General features: G+C 38.2%; 1 protein-coding gene across 1 annotated transcript in view; it reads left to right on the top strand.

Moving 5' to 3' along the window:
• Positions 1-922: 922 nt before the first annotated feature.
• Positions 923-15,967, top strand: part of EIF4E (eukaryotic translation initiation factor 4E) — a 44,672-nt gene continuing 29,627 nt past the window's right edge. The window contains exon 1 of the mRNA XM_037141644.2: positions 923-1,004. Coding sequence (XP_036997539.2) covers positions 987-1,004 — 18 coding nt within the window. The 5' untranslated portion in view covers positions 923-986. The remainder of the gene's footprint in view (positions 1,005-15,967) is intronic.

The raw sequence follows: 15,967 nt of genomic DNA, 5'->3' as shown, positions 1-15,967 counted from the left end.
TATCAGCCGTGGTTCATAAATGAAAAAGCTGAGGCACTCAATGATTCAGTCACCCACCTAAGGAGAGTGAGTCAACGTCGAGTCATAGTTGACCCGGCCTAACGCCTCCTGACGACCAGTCCCGGGCTTAGTCAGCGGGGCCCCGAGTGGCTTCCCTGGCTCGCACCTGGACTTAGGCTATTTCTGTTCACATTGTACAGCAGAATAGTGGAACAGAGAGGGCAGAACTTACAAATAATTGCTTCCACTCAAGCTTTAGCCCTGAGATCTTACTCTCAGAACTTGGGACAGGAAAAGCTGCCGGGTGCACTCCCCCTCCCCCAACTTGTGGCAAGTGGGTACCGTGGGCGGTTCTCCCACCCGCCTTCGCAGTGATGGCGAGTGACCACCAGCGTTAGCGGAGCCGGGGGACGGGGGAGGGTTGATTGCTTTAAACAACGACTCTCCATCGCCGCGGCCTTTTTGAAATTAAAAGAAAATGGTGGGAAGTCAAAAGAAAATTAAATAAACACACCGGCAACTTGTCCTACGACCTCGACTAAACCAATGAAGCTTTATAGTGTGTGCTGAGCCTGCAGTTCTTAACCTTCTCGGGAAGATGGGAGGACAGGGCAACAAAGGGCACAGTAGTTATGCCTGGCAGTAAGTGCGACAGCAGCTACCCAGGCGGTAGAAGAGAGGACTGAAAACCACCCACCAGCACGCGGGTGTCCGCCGGGCAGAGAACCGCGAACCTTACTCACAGAGCACGTGACCAGCCTTTTTTAAAAAAAATTTTCTTTGCCCTTAAAAAGAGATAGCGAGAGACTCCACTTCCCAGAAGCCTCTCGTTACACACGCAGCAGCAGTTTTGCGCAGGCGCCACTAAGGCCAAACGGACGCATCCGTCACGTGGACACTAACTAGCCAACCCGGTTTGAATCCTATTTTTTCCTCTCACCCCCCCACCCCCTTCAGGAGCGGTTGTGTGATCAGATCGATCTAAGATGGCGACTGTGGAACCGGTGAGTATTGCCTTTGGCCCCCACCCCCACCAGTCCCCGCGCTCCGTCTCCCTTCGGACTGCGGGACCCCGCGGGACTGCGTTCCCTGCGCGTACGTTACCCCTTGCCGCCCCCTCCCCCTCTTCTTGGGTCTGAGCTCCCCGTGGGCAACTAGGGGCGCCGCGGAGGCTGGCCCGGGTGGCGTGTAGCGCATACGTTCTGATGGGGGCCCGAGAACTGGGAAAGAGGAGGGGGTGAAGGGCGGCGGGGCGCCTCCTGTGGAGCCCACATGGGTGGTGGTTGATCGGGCCCTGGGATAGGAGTGTGGGGTTTGTATTCGACATAGGAGGGCGCGGGGCTATGTCGTACCGGGCTCCGGGAGCCCAAGAGAGGGTGGGCGGCTTGCCGGCCTGGAATGAGAAGGAGGAGGGAGCCCCGGGGTTGTCTTTGCCTCCTCCCTCCCTCCAGCTCAGGGTCTCGGGCGCGGGGCGCGCGCGGGTCTTCATTAGTCCGGTGACAAGAGCCGGTGGGCTGGCGTTGCCGGAGCGTGGGTTGGGCGGGACTGGTGGGGCGGCTCGCGCGGAGAGCATCGACCTCGCCGTGGGGAGCAGACGGGGACTAGCGCATGTTACTCCAGCGCGCCGGAGAGTTGCCGGGTTTGGCGGCAGGGGAGGCGAGAAAGGTTTGGGGTGGAGAGGAGAACCCTGTGTCTCGCGGTACAGATCTCTGAGTATGATGAAAGGTGGTGGTGGCGGCGAGGGGGATCACTTTGTTCTCACCCCTCCACGCTTGAGACTGGGCTGTCATGGAGGAGGGAAGGGGGAGGAGCGAGGCCTACGGATCGTTGCTGCGGGTCTTGGTGCCGCCGGACCTGCTGCATTTCACCCACGCCTGTCTTCCATTCATTCATCCGTTCAGCGCAGCGCGCACGCCTCAGAGAATGCGAATGGGTCTGGATCCTGTTCGTTCTTGTTTTTATTGTCCAAAACACTTCTAAGACACACCTTATTGGAAATAGGAACTTAACTTTTAAAATAATTTCCATTTATTTTCTCTGTATCCATTCCGCAGGCTTTCCTCAAATTAGGCACCATTTTAAACTGAGTTGAAGCAAGCTGATTCCTGAACAGAAACTTTGTAGTTACCGCCCAGAGGAGAGGGTATCTTTGTCATAGTTTGGGTTTGCTGGCACTGGCTCACTGAAACTTCTAGGCTTGCTTGTGTTGCCGTTTTAGGAATGTTATATCTAAGTGACATTGTTTTAGAGGCATAATGGAGTTTATTTACAACCAGAAAACCTTTGACACTAGAATCAGTTCTAGACCTAGTCTGCTAAAAGTTTTTGTATATCTTTAATAGTAGTTTTTGATTTCCCTAAATGATCTACCAGTTTGCTTTGTCTTTTTAAAGACTTGTATAACTAAAAAAAGTAGTCCTGTAGTTTTTTTTTTAATGGAAAGGCCTGTAGAATAAAATAAAGGGCTTTTTAAAAATTACATTGATGTGAGCTATTCTTGTTGCCAATATTTAAGGAAACTTTTCTGTTTATTATTAGTATCAATTTTTATTTTTGCAAATTAGATTGACTGCAAGCATGTCTTTTAAGTTGTTGATACAATTAACTGACTTGAGGATATTAATGTTACATAGGTAAAGACTTAGGATAAGTATGTAGAGTTTTAACATAACACCCTTTTAATGGGTTCTGGTGCTTACTTTTGACTGGATCTGCTTTCCTACCCACTGTACCAGTGTTACTAGAAAACAGCACAGCTGGCGAGAGGGGCCAGGCTAAATCCTCTAAACAGTAATGTTTAATGTGAAGTTTGAGTAACATTTAGATTATTTAAATTTTGCAAAGTGATGCGGTTTTGTTAACAGCACAGAACTACAAAGTGTTGAAGGACTGATTTGAGTCAGTCTATTTATAGACCCTGATATGTTCAGAACTTTTACTGACAAAATTACACAAGATGTGATTTATACCTTGTTTAATGTAGACGTTTAATGAGCTTAATTCCAGTCAGTGATACAGTGATACAGTATTTGTTCTAGTGCTGTACCAGGATGCTTTGGATACTGAGTGAATTTTGGGAGTAGGGAACATAAAAACCTAGTGTGTGAAGGTGGAAAGCCAGATTGAAACTATAGTAGTTTGAGGATGTGTGTAAAATAGTATTGAAACGTTTAGTTTTAGTGAAAATGCAGATTTTTTAGCACTTCTAATGTGCCCTTGTCCAGGGGTTATTTAGAATTCTTTTTGACAACTTAAGTGAGATTTTTTTAAAAGCAGCTGATTAGTATTGGTTGGAATTGCGATATCCCTGCTGAAGCCTACAAAAAGCATGTTTGTTCACTGCTATTAGGGCTAGTTTGTAAGTTTCCTTACTGCTTTTCTGCTGGGCATAACAAGCACTTAAAGAGCCATGGTTTTTTCCTGCTTGTCCCACCTTTCATAGGCACTTGGGGACTTTTTATCTTTGTAAATTACATAAAATGTCAGTCATTTCAATTTTATTAAGTGAGATTTGTCTCAAGTGCGTGTGTATGAGTTCAGTTATACTAAATTTGTTAAGAAACTTGATAGGGCAAAATAAAGGAAGCATTTTCCCTCTTTATAGGTAAAATAGAAAAATTTTGAATATTGGGGTTAACAGTATTCTCCTGCTATTCTGTTGGCATTTAAATTGCAGCTGGATCAAAATTAGACTTAATATTAGTTGGGGAAGATGGCAAGGCAGTTTCCCCAGCCATCTTGTCTCCAGCAGGTCATGTTTCTTTGCAGCTTTATCTTCATCCTGTATTCTTTATTATTGGGCTGTTTTTTTTTTAAACTTGTAGTTCAGCGTCAGGTGTTAATTTCTTTTTAATTAAACTGAAGCTGTATAATTTTACTTGATTTTTATACCATGTCCTGAGTTTTTTTGACTGTATATTCATTTCAGAAGTACAATCAATTTGGTCAGCTGATCTGTTTCCTTTTTTATCTTTTAGAAACATGCTTTGTATTGCAAAGAGTTTATTTATTAAAAGTAAATAGAGCTTAAATACATATTGACAAATATGTTGTTACATAACTGTTTTTTTGTTAACCAAAGACCATTGATTGACAAGCATATCTTGCAAATTAATGTGTGTTCTTGCATTAATGAAAGAACCCAGGATACCAAAATTCATTTATAAAGCAGCTAAATGGTTTTAATGTTTATATTCCAAATTTCACTTCATTTTATACTTTGAATTACTAGTATACTTAATTTTTGACATAGAGAAATTCAGTTTAGAAATAGACATAGTCTAACACTGAAGTTGCAGAGAATAACATGTAAAATGAATTATGTAAACGATCCAATTGGAACAGAAAACTTTAGGCAAATTTTTAAAAATGAAATGCTCTAATTTATATATGGTTAAGAATATAGAGGCACCAGTAGTTCTGGACATAACAAGGAACCTGTGAAATAGTTCTTCTAGCAATGGTAATTTCTACTTTTCCTTTCTACTACTGGAAGTTTTCTGGCTCTTCTGGTACCTGTGACTTGCTCTACCTTTGTTATAGAGATTATTTGGAGAGGTGTAAGCAAACATGGTTTATAGTCTAATTTTAATATCTGTGGCCTTGAAGACTGAAAATTCTAAGTCTAGCTGAAAATTGGAAATACGTCTCATGGTGATTTTGATGTTTTAGTGCAGTATTTGAGATGACTGTCAGTTGTGAAGAACTAGATAAAGTTCATACTCCATGAATGTGTTCCATGTAGGTGTGTCCATCCATATATACTATATGTATTTTTTCCTTCCTTTGGTAGGAAAGTCACGTAGCTGCCTTTTAATTATTGGTCTTTGGCCATTAGGAAAAAAACGCAAAGCTTATGATCCACAAACCTTAGACACTCTTCCCACTTCTAGCTCTACCATAAAAATCACTAGTGTTTCTTCAAAAGTTCCTGTTTGTGTCTGGAAAAAAAAAAAGAATCACTTTTGTCTCTTATGTACTGAAGAGTCATCTCTAGAAGCTGAGAATGTGGTCAGAAAAATAAGATTTTTTTTTTTTTGCCCTGTTGAAACTTTTGATACATTATTTCACAGAAACAATGGGAAGCTGTACTTTGGTTAGTCACTCTGTGTTCAGTAAGTTTATGTGAAATTATGGCAGATCAAACCAGCATTGGATTTCCAGCAACTGACTTAATGAAAAGAACTTTTTAAATGTAATCTGTTATATCTATTTTTTTAAAGATTTTATTTATTTATTTTTAGAGGCGAAACATCAGTGTGTGGTTGCTTTTCATGTGCTCCTCACTGAGGACTTGGCCAGCAACACAGACTGGCTCTGTTTTTAATGTAGGCAGTTTTTTATTTCTTAATAATAGCTAAAATATACCATTTTATGTATGTAGGCACCACACCAAATGTTTTACATACATTGATTAATTTAATCCTTAAAAAGTAGTCCTGTGAGGTAGATAGGTATTATTCTTATAAGATGAGGAAACAAAGGCACAGAGAGATTAAGTAACTTTGTGTGACTAACTTGTCCAAGATCACACAGACGGGTGGAGTTCAAGCCGAAGCAACTAAGTTCCAGAAGGTGAGTTCTTAACCATGATACTCTTTCCAACAGGCATGTAATGTGCTTTCCTTGTGCAACTTGGGGCGATTAATTTGATAGACTTAACTAGATATTTTGCTACAGCTATAAGAAAAATTTGTGGACACTTGTTTTCAGGCTACTACAATGTTTGATAACTAAAGTACAGAATCATAAGGAAATGAATAGCACCTTGGTGTCTTCATTTGAGGAGTAAACAAGTAGTTATACTAGTCATATTTTAGTAACTGACCCAGAACTTTATGGGTAACTTTCTTAAGAAAGTGAACTGTCATTTCCCATCTCCAGGTTCTGATTTGATTTCTGGACCATGCCAATTCAGGTGATTGGTAATTGCCATTTAAAATACTTTGCTAGTGAAAACAGTAGTACATTTTTTTTAAATTTGAGGTTATGAAAAACAATTGGGAAGGTAGTTATAAGACCACAAAGTTTCTCTGAAACTCATGGCTTTACGGTACTCTTAAAAGCAAAATGTACTTTTGCATGTTTTTAGTTGTCTTTTAAACTTGGTACCGTGAACTGCTATGTGGAAATTAGTTCTAATCTTTATTAAGGCAAGAAAATTTGATACTATCATTGGAAAGATAAAACATCTTGTAGTTTCCTTCCTAATCCTCTTAATATTTTAGGATGAATACTTCTTATAGGTGAAAAGTTCACATTTCAGATGATTTTTCAAAAATTTCTATCAAGGCCACATACTTCCTCAAGTAAGAGAGCTAGAATTTAGAACCAGGTCCTGGCCTCAAGTTTTATTACTATTCTATTAAAAAAAGAAACAAATTCAACTGAAACTAAAAAGTTCAGTTCTTTATCTTTAATAAAACTTCTTCCACTGTAAGGATAAAAATTAGTTTATACATCATCATTATACAGAAATAAATTAAATATAAAATCATCTGAAAGGGCATACCAGACAATTTATGGGCATTGGCATAGTGGAAAGAGGAGTGTTACTTTTTTTCATTTAAAATTGTAAACTTTATTTTTTTAAATACTGCTTAGGACTGTAAAAATCTCTTGGATTTTTGGTTTGTACTTAATGGTACTTAGCTCTTTTTTGTTACTTTTTTTGAATGAGTAATAAATGCTCATGGTCTAAAATTTAAATGGATCTCTTTAGCAATCTGATGAAGCCTATGGTCATATTCTTGGAATAATCTTTTAAAATGCATCAAATAAAATACTTAAGATTACAAAGGAATTCAGGTATATTTAAGCTTACAGTAAGGATTAAGGATTGAGTTAACATGAAACATAAAGGATACTGGCACAGGCTAAGTTTTATCTTATTGTGAAAAATCTATCTCCTTCCTGTCTTTAGCCATCTAGTCCTCTCCCCAGAAGATCCTCTGTTAATCTTTTTTTTTTTTTTTTGAGAATTCTTCTAGAGAAGGGCTACTCAAGTTAACTTTCTGTGATGCTGGGAATGCTGTATATGTGTGTGTTATCCAACATGGCTGTTGAGCACTTGAAATGTGACTCATCCAACCAAGGCTCGAAATGTGACTCATCCAACCAAGGAAATGAATTTTATACTTTAATTAATTTAAATATAATTTTAATTACTTAAAATTTAATTCTGTATGTAGCTAGTGGCTACAAAATTGGACAACATAGCTCTAGAATCTAGAATCATTCTGATGTATACAAACATGCATAGTACATTTGGCTTAACTCTGTACAACTGAATATGACCAGTTTGGTTTGATAAGTTGTTAATTTTATCCTAGGAAAACATCTGTCTATATTTTACACTTTCAAAGATAATTATTTGGCCTTGTATGGAATTAAAATTGTCCTATGGGTTTGTTTTGTTTTTTGCTATTTAAAAAATATGTGAAAAGGCAGTACTTTACATTGCTCAAAACTCAATTCTCAAATGAGAATTGCCAGTACATTTCTGAAAAGGAAAAGAGCGGTGGATGACTTTCTCTACAATGAGAAAAAACATTACTGATGTAACAAAGGTAACTTAGAAGTGTAATATTAGTGCATGTGGGGACTGACAGACCGCTGCAGTAGACTGAGCAGTTCAGAAGTAGACTCAAGTATATATTTAGGCTTCAGTAGGATTATGTTGAAAGAATTTGAAATTTGAAAAATGTGAAATTTGTTAGAAAAATTTGAATTTGGGCTTCAGTATGATTATGTAAGAAAAATTGAAAAGTATATAGTGAAATCTCCTCAACTGATCCCATCAAGTTAGATCACCTCTAGAGGTAATTAGCATTGTCATTTCTTATGTTTTTGTAGAGATTTGTATATTTACAATCAAATATGTGTATTCTTTAAAAAAATAGTGCTCAACTATATACCCTGTTCTGACACATTATGTTTTTCACCTAATAATGTATTGTTTAGGGTGTTGCATATCAACACACAGAGCTGTCACTTTTTTTCTGATGCATGTGTATTACAGTTATTCTTGAACATAATTATTTTTATATTGATTGACGTTTAGGTTACTTTAGTGTTCTTCCCAATAACCTTTTTATCTCTACCATTCTATACTTGAGGTAGTAAATCTGTAAGTTAAATATTTTGGCAACAAAATTGGAAATTTAAAAACTCTATTGTCAGGTAAAACACTTATGACTATAGCTGGATATCAGACTACCATTTTTTAGAGCTCCTCCCGTTTCAAATTGTGAAATTTTATATGTAGAAAAATATAAAACATATGTGCCTAAGTTTTAGAAAAATAGACTGAAAACCCATGTATCAATGGTCATGTTCATATTTCTTTGCTCCTCCATCCTGACTTTTGTGTTATTCAGTCTCTTGAATTTTTAAATAGTATAGTTATCTTCCAAGTTTAAACTCCAGTGTATGTTTCTTTTAGCTATGTGCTTTAGTTTTGAAAAACTAAAAACTTGGATATGTAAGGGAAGGTTAGTATTGCTACTATTAGATGAAGTTCCCAAAAGAAGATAAGCTGAACACCTTTTCTAGGTTATAGTTTGGCTTTAGCTTCCTGGACTTTATTAGAGCACTTCTTGGGGAAATCAGGGGGCAAGACCATGAACATGTTCTGAGAAACACAGGACTCTGCATTTATCTGATCGGGCTCTGTTGTGGGCCAGGTAAAGAAAGTTCAGTTATGATAGTTTGTGCTAGTGGGCTGTTCTGTGTATCTTGTTTTAAGAGTTAGGTTAAAGCTGAGCTCTTCTCGTGTTAAATTCTTAGCTGTTCCAGGAGAACACCAGGAGAGAAAGGGAGCTTCGTTAATACATGATTAAGTATAGATGAAAGTTCGGGTCAGACAACCGGAATCTTTCTTTTTTTTTTTAAGGGTAAATAAATAATAGTCATCGTTGTCATGACGGCCTTATCAAAGGAAGGTAGCTTAAATCACATTGCTCCAGTCTGTACCGCTGCTCTCTATCTGGTTGGGACATACCTGTCTTTTTTGGATCTCTTCTTACTGTGCTCCTAATTCTCTCTCATCTGACTTCTGTGTTGTACCTTTACACTTTTCTGTGTCTCTTTTCTTCCTTTTACTTGGTTTTTTATTCACTTTTGTGGATCATACCTGCAGTAGTTTTTAGAGAATAACATGAAGGTTAAAGGTTTTTGAGACCTTGCATCTTAAGCAGTGTATATCTGTAGTTTGGCCTTGTGTAGAATTCTTTTCTTCAGAATTTGAAGTCATTGTTCTCTGGCCATTTTCTGTTGTGGCTGTTGGTAAGTCAGAAATTATTTTGATAGCTGTTTTTATTTTTGTTTTCTAATGTGACCAGTTCCCCTCCACTCCCCAGAAATTTGTAGACTCTTTCCTTGTTCCCATTTCACAGTGACATGTTTTGGTATGAGTATTTTTGTCCATTATGTTAAGTACTCATTGAACTTTTTCAACATGGCAAAAACTCATATTCATCACTTCTGACATTATTTATTATTTTCCTCCCTTTTTTCTTTTGGAAACAGTTATTCAAGTAGTCAATCTCTACCTGAATACTGACTTCAAAAAAATGAAAATAAACCTTGCTCATTTTCCATTGCTTTTGCTTTATTTTTGGGGAAATTTCATTTATTTTTTTTGACCCTTTCTCCCTGGTAATATTAATTTTCAGCTGTTTCCTCCCTTCCCATGTTCCTCTCCCACTCTCCCTCCCACCCTCCCTTTCTCTCTCTCATCTCCTGAATGTCCACTTTTATAGCTTCCTGTAATTGTTTTATGCATACAAAATCTTAACTCTGTTAAGGATATATATAGGTACATATTTTAAAAGACATTTTCTTTCTGCTGTCTGTTCCCACCAAGTTGCTTATTTTCTTTTTGTTTTTGAACCCATATGACAGCAAACATAGTGACTTGGAGTAGGGGTAGGAGTTTCAGGGATCTAGTTATTTCATAAATAGCTCTCTTTAATTACCCTCTCTCTTCCTTCTCTACCCCCTTCTAAAGATGTTACCTGCTTCTAACACTTTAAGTATGTAACTGCCCATTCATCAGTTAACACTTGTCTTCCATCTACATTCCAGCTCTTTTTTTCCCCAGTTTTTTAATTCTGTAAGCAAAAAAAAAAAAAAATTAAAATGCCATGATAAGTATTATTTTTCTTTCCTTTTTAAAAAATATTTATTTATTTTTAGAGGGAGGGGAAGGGAGAGAGAAAGAGGGAGAGAAATATCAACTCGTGGTTACCTCTTACATGCTCCCTGTAAGACCTGGCCCCTAACCCAAGTATGTGCCCTGACTGGGAATCAAACTGGCAACCTTTTGGTTCATAGTTCAGCACTCAGTCCAGTGAACCACACCAGCCAGGGCTTATGACATTTTAGAAGTAACTTAATATTGCATTCTGGTTATAGAATACAGCATAACATTTTTTCTATAACTACACAAAAAAGTGTTAGGAGTGGCAAATTTATTTTTTTCTTTTTTTAAATATTTTATTGATTACACTTTTATAGTTGTCCCAATTTTTGCCTGTTTGCCCTCCTCCACCAGCACTCCCCACTCTCTTCGGCAATCCCCATACTATCATTCATGTCCGTGGGTCTTGTGTGTGGTTCTTTGGCTACTTCTTTTCCTATACTATACTTTACATCCCCGTGGATATTCTGTAACTACTTATTTGTACTTCTTAATCCCCTCATCCCTTCGCCCATTTTCCCCACACCACCTTCCCCTTTGGCAGCCATCAAAAACCACTCTCTGTATCCATGATTCTGTCTCTATTTTTCTGTAATCTTAGTTTATTTTATAGATTCAATTGTTGATAGATTCAACAATTCAATATGTGTATTGTTGTTTTATTGTTTATAGTATGGATCTTTTACTTAAATAGTCCCTTTAAGATTTCATGTAATGGCTTGATGATGATAAAGTTCTTTAGTTTTTTTCTTGTCTGTTAAGCTATTTTTCTGCCCTTCAATTCTAAATGATAGCTTTGCTGGGTAGAGCAGTCTTGGCTATAGGTCCCTGCTCTTCATGACTTTGAATATTTCTTGCCAATCCATCTAGCCTTCAAAGTTTCTTTTGAAAAATCCGCTGTCAGTCTTATGGGAATTCCCCTGTAGGTAACTAACTAGTTTTCTCTTGCTGCTTTTAAGGTTCTCTTTCTATTTTTAACCTTTGGCATTTTAGTTATGATATGTCATAGAGTGGGCCTCTTTGCATACACCTTGTTTGATACTCTGTTCTTCCTGGACTTGTATGTCTATTTCCTTCACCAAATTAGGAATGTTTTCTTTCATTATTTTTTCAAATAGATTTCCAATTTCTTGCTCTTTCTGTTCTCCTTCTGGCACCCCTGTGATGCAAGAGCTGGAACTCTTGAAGTTGTTCCAGAGGCTGCTTACACCATCCTCCTGTTTTGGGATACTTTTTTCTTGTTCTGCTTGGTTGGGTTTTGCTTACTTATCTTGCAAATCATTGATTTAATTCTTGGCCTCATCTGTTCCTCTATTGTTTCCCTGTAAATTGTTCTTTAATTAGTGTATCCTTCATTTTTGACTGGACCTTTTTTATGTTGTTGAGGTTCTAAGTTCCTTGACCATCCTTGTAATCAGTGTTTTGAACTCTGATAGATTGCTTATTTCCATTTCGTGTAGCTCTTTTCCTGAAGTTTTGGTCTGTTCTTTCATTTGGGCCATGTTTCTTTGTCTCCTCATTTTGGTAGCCTCCCTATGTTTGTTTCTGTGTGTTAGACTATGACTCCCTGTCTTGGTAGTGTGGCCTAATGTAGTAGGTGTCCTGTAGGGTCCACTGCACAGCCTCTCCTATTACCCACGCTGGGTACTCGAAGGGGGCCCTTTGTGTGTGTTGAGTACACTCTCCTCTTGTAATTGAGCCTTGATTGCTGTTGGCAGGTCAGTAGGAGGGATTTACCTAGGCTAGTCAGCTGCAAGGACTGGCTATGACTATTGACAGCCTCTGCCCTTCATGGAGGAATAGCTGTGCAGGGGCAGGGTGGTGGTACACTGATGTGATCTGTAGCTGTCCACTGGATATGTAGGTTCTGGGGTTTCCTGGGTGGTGCAAGCCAAGGTCAGCCCCTGCTTGTTTTGTGTAGGACCACCCTGCCAGAGCAATCTGAGATGGCTGCTACTTGTGCTGGGCCTTGGAGAATTTTACGGGAAGCCAAGCTGTGAATCTAAGCTGGATGCTACTAGTGCCAGGCCTGGGGCCACTTACAGGAGGTACCAGGGCTGGAGGTTCACTAAGGCTGGCTTTTGCTTGTTTGGGAGGATTTAAAAAGTTGTGAAGCAAGAGCTAAGACCAGCTACTCATATGGAAAAGCAACCTGGTGCTTTTCCACCCTGGTTGGGTGGGGCTGAGTTTCTGGGGATCTCCAGGGCAGGGCAAACAGTGTTAGGTTGATGGAGTCTCATATGGCAGCAGTGTGCTGACTTTGTTGCCCTGTGGTGAGAGGGTTCAGAAAAGGGACAGTGGCCTCTGCCTGCTTCTCTGTCTGGAATAAAGCTCTTGCCCTGGTGCCAGACAGTTCACTTTTTTCTGTGCTTTTTATCAATGGTGCTTTTCAAGCTGCTATCCCAGTGCCAGAGCTCAAAGGGAAAGAGTCTGAGTCCCTGGGCTTTTTAAGGGGAATTGCTTGGCGCTCCAGAAGTTTATTCTACCAACTTAGTCCCTTGCTGGTTTTTGCAGGTAGAAATTGTGGAGACTGGAACTGGAACCCTGGGCTGGGAGACTTGGTGTGGGGCTGGGACTCCTCGCTCCTGAGATAGCCCTCCTGAATTTTTATCCACACATGTAGATGTGGATTCATCCCTTTTGGTGTCTCTGCTCCTCCTACCAGTCTGCATGGATATGGTTTCTTTAATTCCATAGTTGTCAGACCTCCATTCAACTTGATTTCTGACAATTCTGAGTGATGGTGGTTCTTTATTTTAGTTATAATTTTCATGTGATTGTGTGAGGAGGCAAGCCGTCTTCAACTGTGTCTCCACCTTGAGCAGAAGTTTCCCAGGAATAGAAAATTTAGCAAGTAATTTGCGGCATTCATGTACCTAGATGCTAATGCCCTCATGTGCCCAGGAATTACACTCATATATTTAACAAGTAATTGGCAGGATTCAAAAATAAAAGCTATACAACTTTACCTAGAAATACATTGGAGGATTTTAATACATGAAGAATATAATTTGGTTTTGAAAATGATTTATTTTGGGAAGATGTTAGTTTTTTTCCTGAATTACCTAAATTCAGTACAAACTGCATCAAAATGCCAAACTCTTTGCAAGTGGATAGGGGCCTACACTTTATGTTGGATTCCACAAACCTACCTTAAGGCTATTTTTGTGTAAAGGGTTATAAAACAAAAGAATAAGTGCTAGAACACCAGCCTAAAATATTTACTACTTATAGAAAAAGTTTTCAAGCCTCTGCTTTATAAAATCATTGTGAAGTTTATTTGAAAGAATAAATAAATGAGAATTGGCAGTGAATTTCTGGAAAGGAAGTTCAAAAGGGCAGTGGGGAACTTGCTTTTAAGTGAGAAAAAACATTTACTGAGCCTAAGTACCGTAACTTTAAAAAATGTAATGCTGGTGTATGGGCACTGACAGAGCACTGGAACAGACTGAGCAGTCTAGAAATAGACTCAAATATATATATTTGGGCTTCAGAATAATTTTCTTATTATAAACTTGAAACAGATTGCTATGAAGAAAATAAAAATTATCGGTCATTTCAACAACTAGGTGTCCTATGGTAGGTTTTTGCTTTACCTGTTTGGATTATTTTTTCTCACTGTATTTGTCTTGGTGCCTTTTTCCCCCCCTTTTAAATGGACTTGATTTTTTAGATCAGGTTTAGTTTTACTGCAAAATTGAGAGGAAGGTGCAGAGAGTACTTTCCTGTATACCTTCTGCACTCCCCCCAAACACACACGCATCCTCCCCACTATCAATATCAACCCCAAAGTGGTATATTTGTTAACACTAGATGAACCTTCATCAACACATCATCATAACCCCAAGTCAATAGTTTACCTCAGGATTTACTTTTGTACATTCTGTGATTTGGGACAAGTGTATAATGGCATGCATTTATCATGCAGAGTATGTGCAGAGTAGTTTCACTCCCTACAATTCCTCTGTCCTCTTCTTGTTACATCCCTTCTGACCTCTGGCAGCCATTAGTCTTTTTACTGTCTTCATAGTTTTGTTTTTTCCAAAATGTCATATAGTTGGAATCATACAGTATATAGCCTTTTCAGGTTGTCTTCTTTCATTTACAAATACGCATTTAAGGGTCCTCTGTGTCTTTTTATTAAAAAGAAGATTCTATTTATTTATTTTTAGAGGGAGGAGAAGGGAGGGAGAAAGGGAGAGAGGAACATTGATTGATTGCCCTTTGCATGCCCCCAAATGGGGACCTGGCCTGTGCCTGACTAGGAACTGAACTGGCTACTTTTCAGTTAGTTAAAGGGAGGATGCGTAACCCACTGAGCCACACCAGTCAGGGCCTCTGTGTCTTTTCAGACCATGATAGCCATTTTTAGCATAGAATAATATTTTATTGGATAGATCACAGAATATTTAGGACATCTTAAGTTAAAAGTAAAATGTGACCCCCCCCAAAAAAAAAGTAAAGGTGCTCATCTTTATACATTTCTGTAATCATTTTTTCCCACATTTATATTAGCTTTTTAAAATATTTTCCTAAACATCACATTTAATGCTTGTATCATGAACACCATAATTTATATTACCTTTTGGTTGTATCTTTTGGCGTGTGTGTGTGTGTGTGTATTCTATTTACTAGTATAATGTAATAAAACAGTGTCCTCATAGTTCCTTTGAAGAAAGCAAAGATTTAGTGTATCTTCTGGATTAAAGAAATAACTATGGAAACGTTTATGTAGATCTTTTTACATTTGGAAGCTTGATAGTTCATTAACTTAAGCTAACTAGAAGGATATGACCTACTGTGTAAACCTGGAGACACTGAAACAGTGATTACCTGTTTTTCTGAAATTTTTTTAAAGATTTTTTATTTTTAGAGAGAGGGGAAGGAAGGGAAAAAGAGAGAGAAACGTCGATATGCAAGAGAAACACTGATCAGTTGCCTCTCGCATGCTCCCAACTGGGGATGTGGCCACAATCCAGGCATGTGCCCTGACTATTGAACCTCTGACCTTTCAGTTCCCAGGCCGACACTCAATCCACTGGGCTACACCAGCCAGGGCTAACTTTATTTTTAGGTAGAGCTTTTTTTGGTTTATTTTTCTAACTTTTTAAAGAAATATAGGTTAATTTATTTTGAAAGTTGATTTAAATATTTGGAGTATAAAAAGATATCTTTTTTCCCCCAGAACTATAGTTTACATAAAAATTTTAATCTTTAACTTTTAATGTCATAGAACTTTAACACAATTTTAGAAAGAATTCAGCTGCTTATTTATGTAACATGTAAAATTGATTTTTTTAAGTAACATTTAATATTGTTTTGTTTATGCCTTTCAAAATTTTTAAAGAAATAAACTTAGAAGCAATAATTGAGTTCATTAAAATATTTCTTTCAAATTATAAAGCTTTAAAGAATAATTGAAGTAGAAATTACCATGTTACTGGAACCAATATCGTTTTGTGCACTGTAAATGCTTGTCCTAATGTTATTAATACATATTTTTATTTCCACCTGAGGATGTGTTTATTGATTTTAGAGAGAGAGAAACATTGGTTTTTTTTTTTTCCTTCTGTGTGTGCCCCATTGGGAATTAAACCTGCAACCTTTTGGTGTACCAGATAACACTCCAGCCAACTGAACCACCTGGCCAGGGCATTATTGATTGATGTATTTTGAAGTACTTTTTACTTTTGTATAATAGTCAACTTATATAAACCTTTACAGTTATTTTCTATTTAAAAAAACCTTAATTCATACTTAACTTCA

This window comes from Artibeus jamaicensis, unplaced genomic scaffold (assembly GCF_021234435.1).
Source record: "Artibeus jamaicensis isolate MK-2021 breed Jamaican fruit bat unplaced genomic scaffold, CSHL_Jam_final contig_452, whole genome shotgun sequence".
NCBI classification, from domain to species: Eukaryota; Metazoa; Chordata; class Mammalia; order Chiroptera; family Phyllostomidae; genus Artibeus; species Artibeus jamaicensis.
The sequence above is the reverse complement of the archived record's forward strand: the minus strand, read 5'-3'. Positions and strand labels throughout refer to the sequence as shown.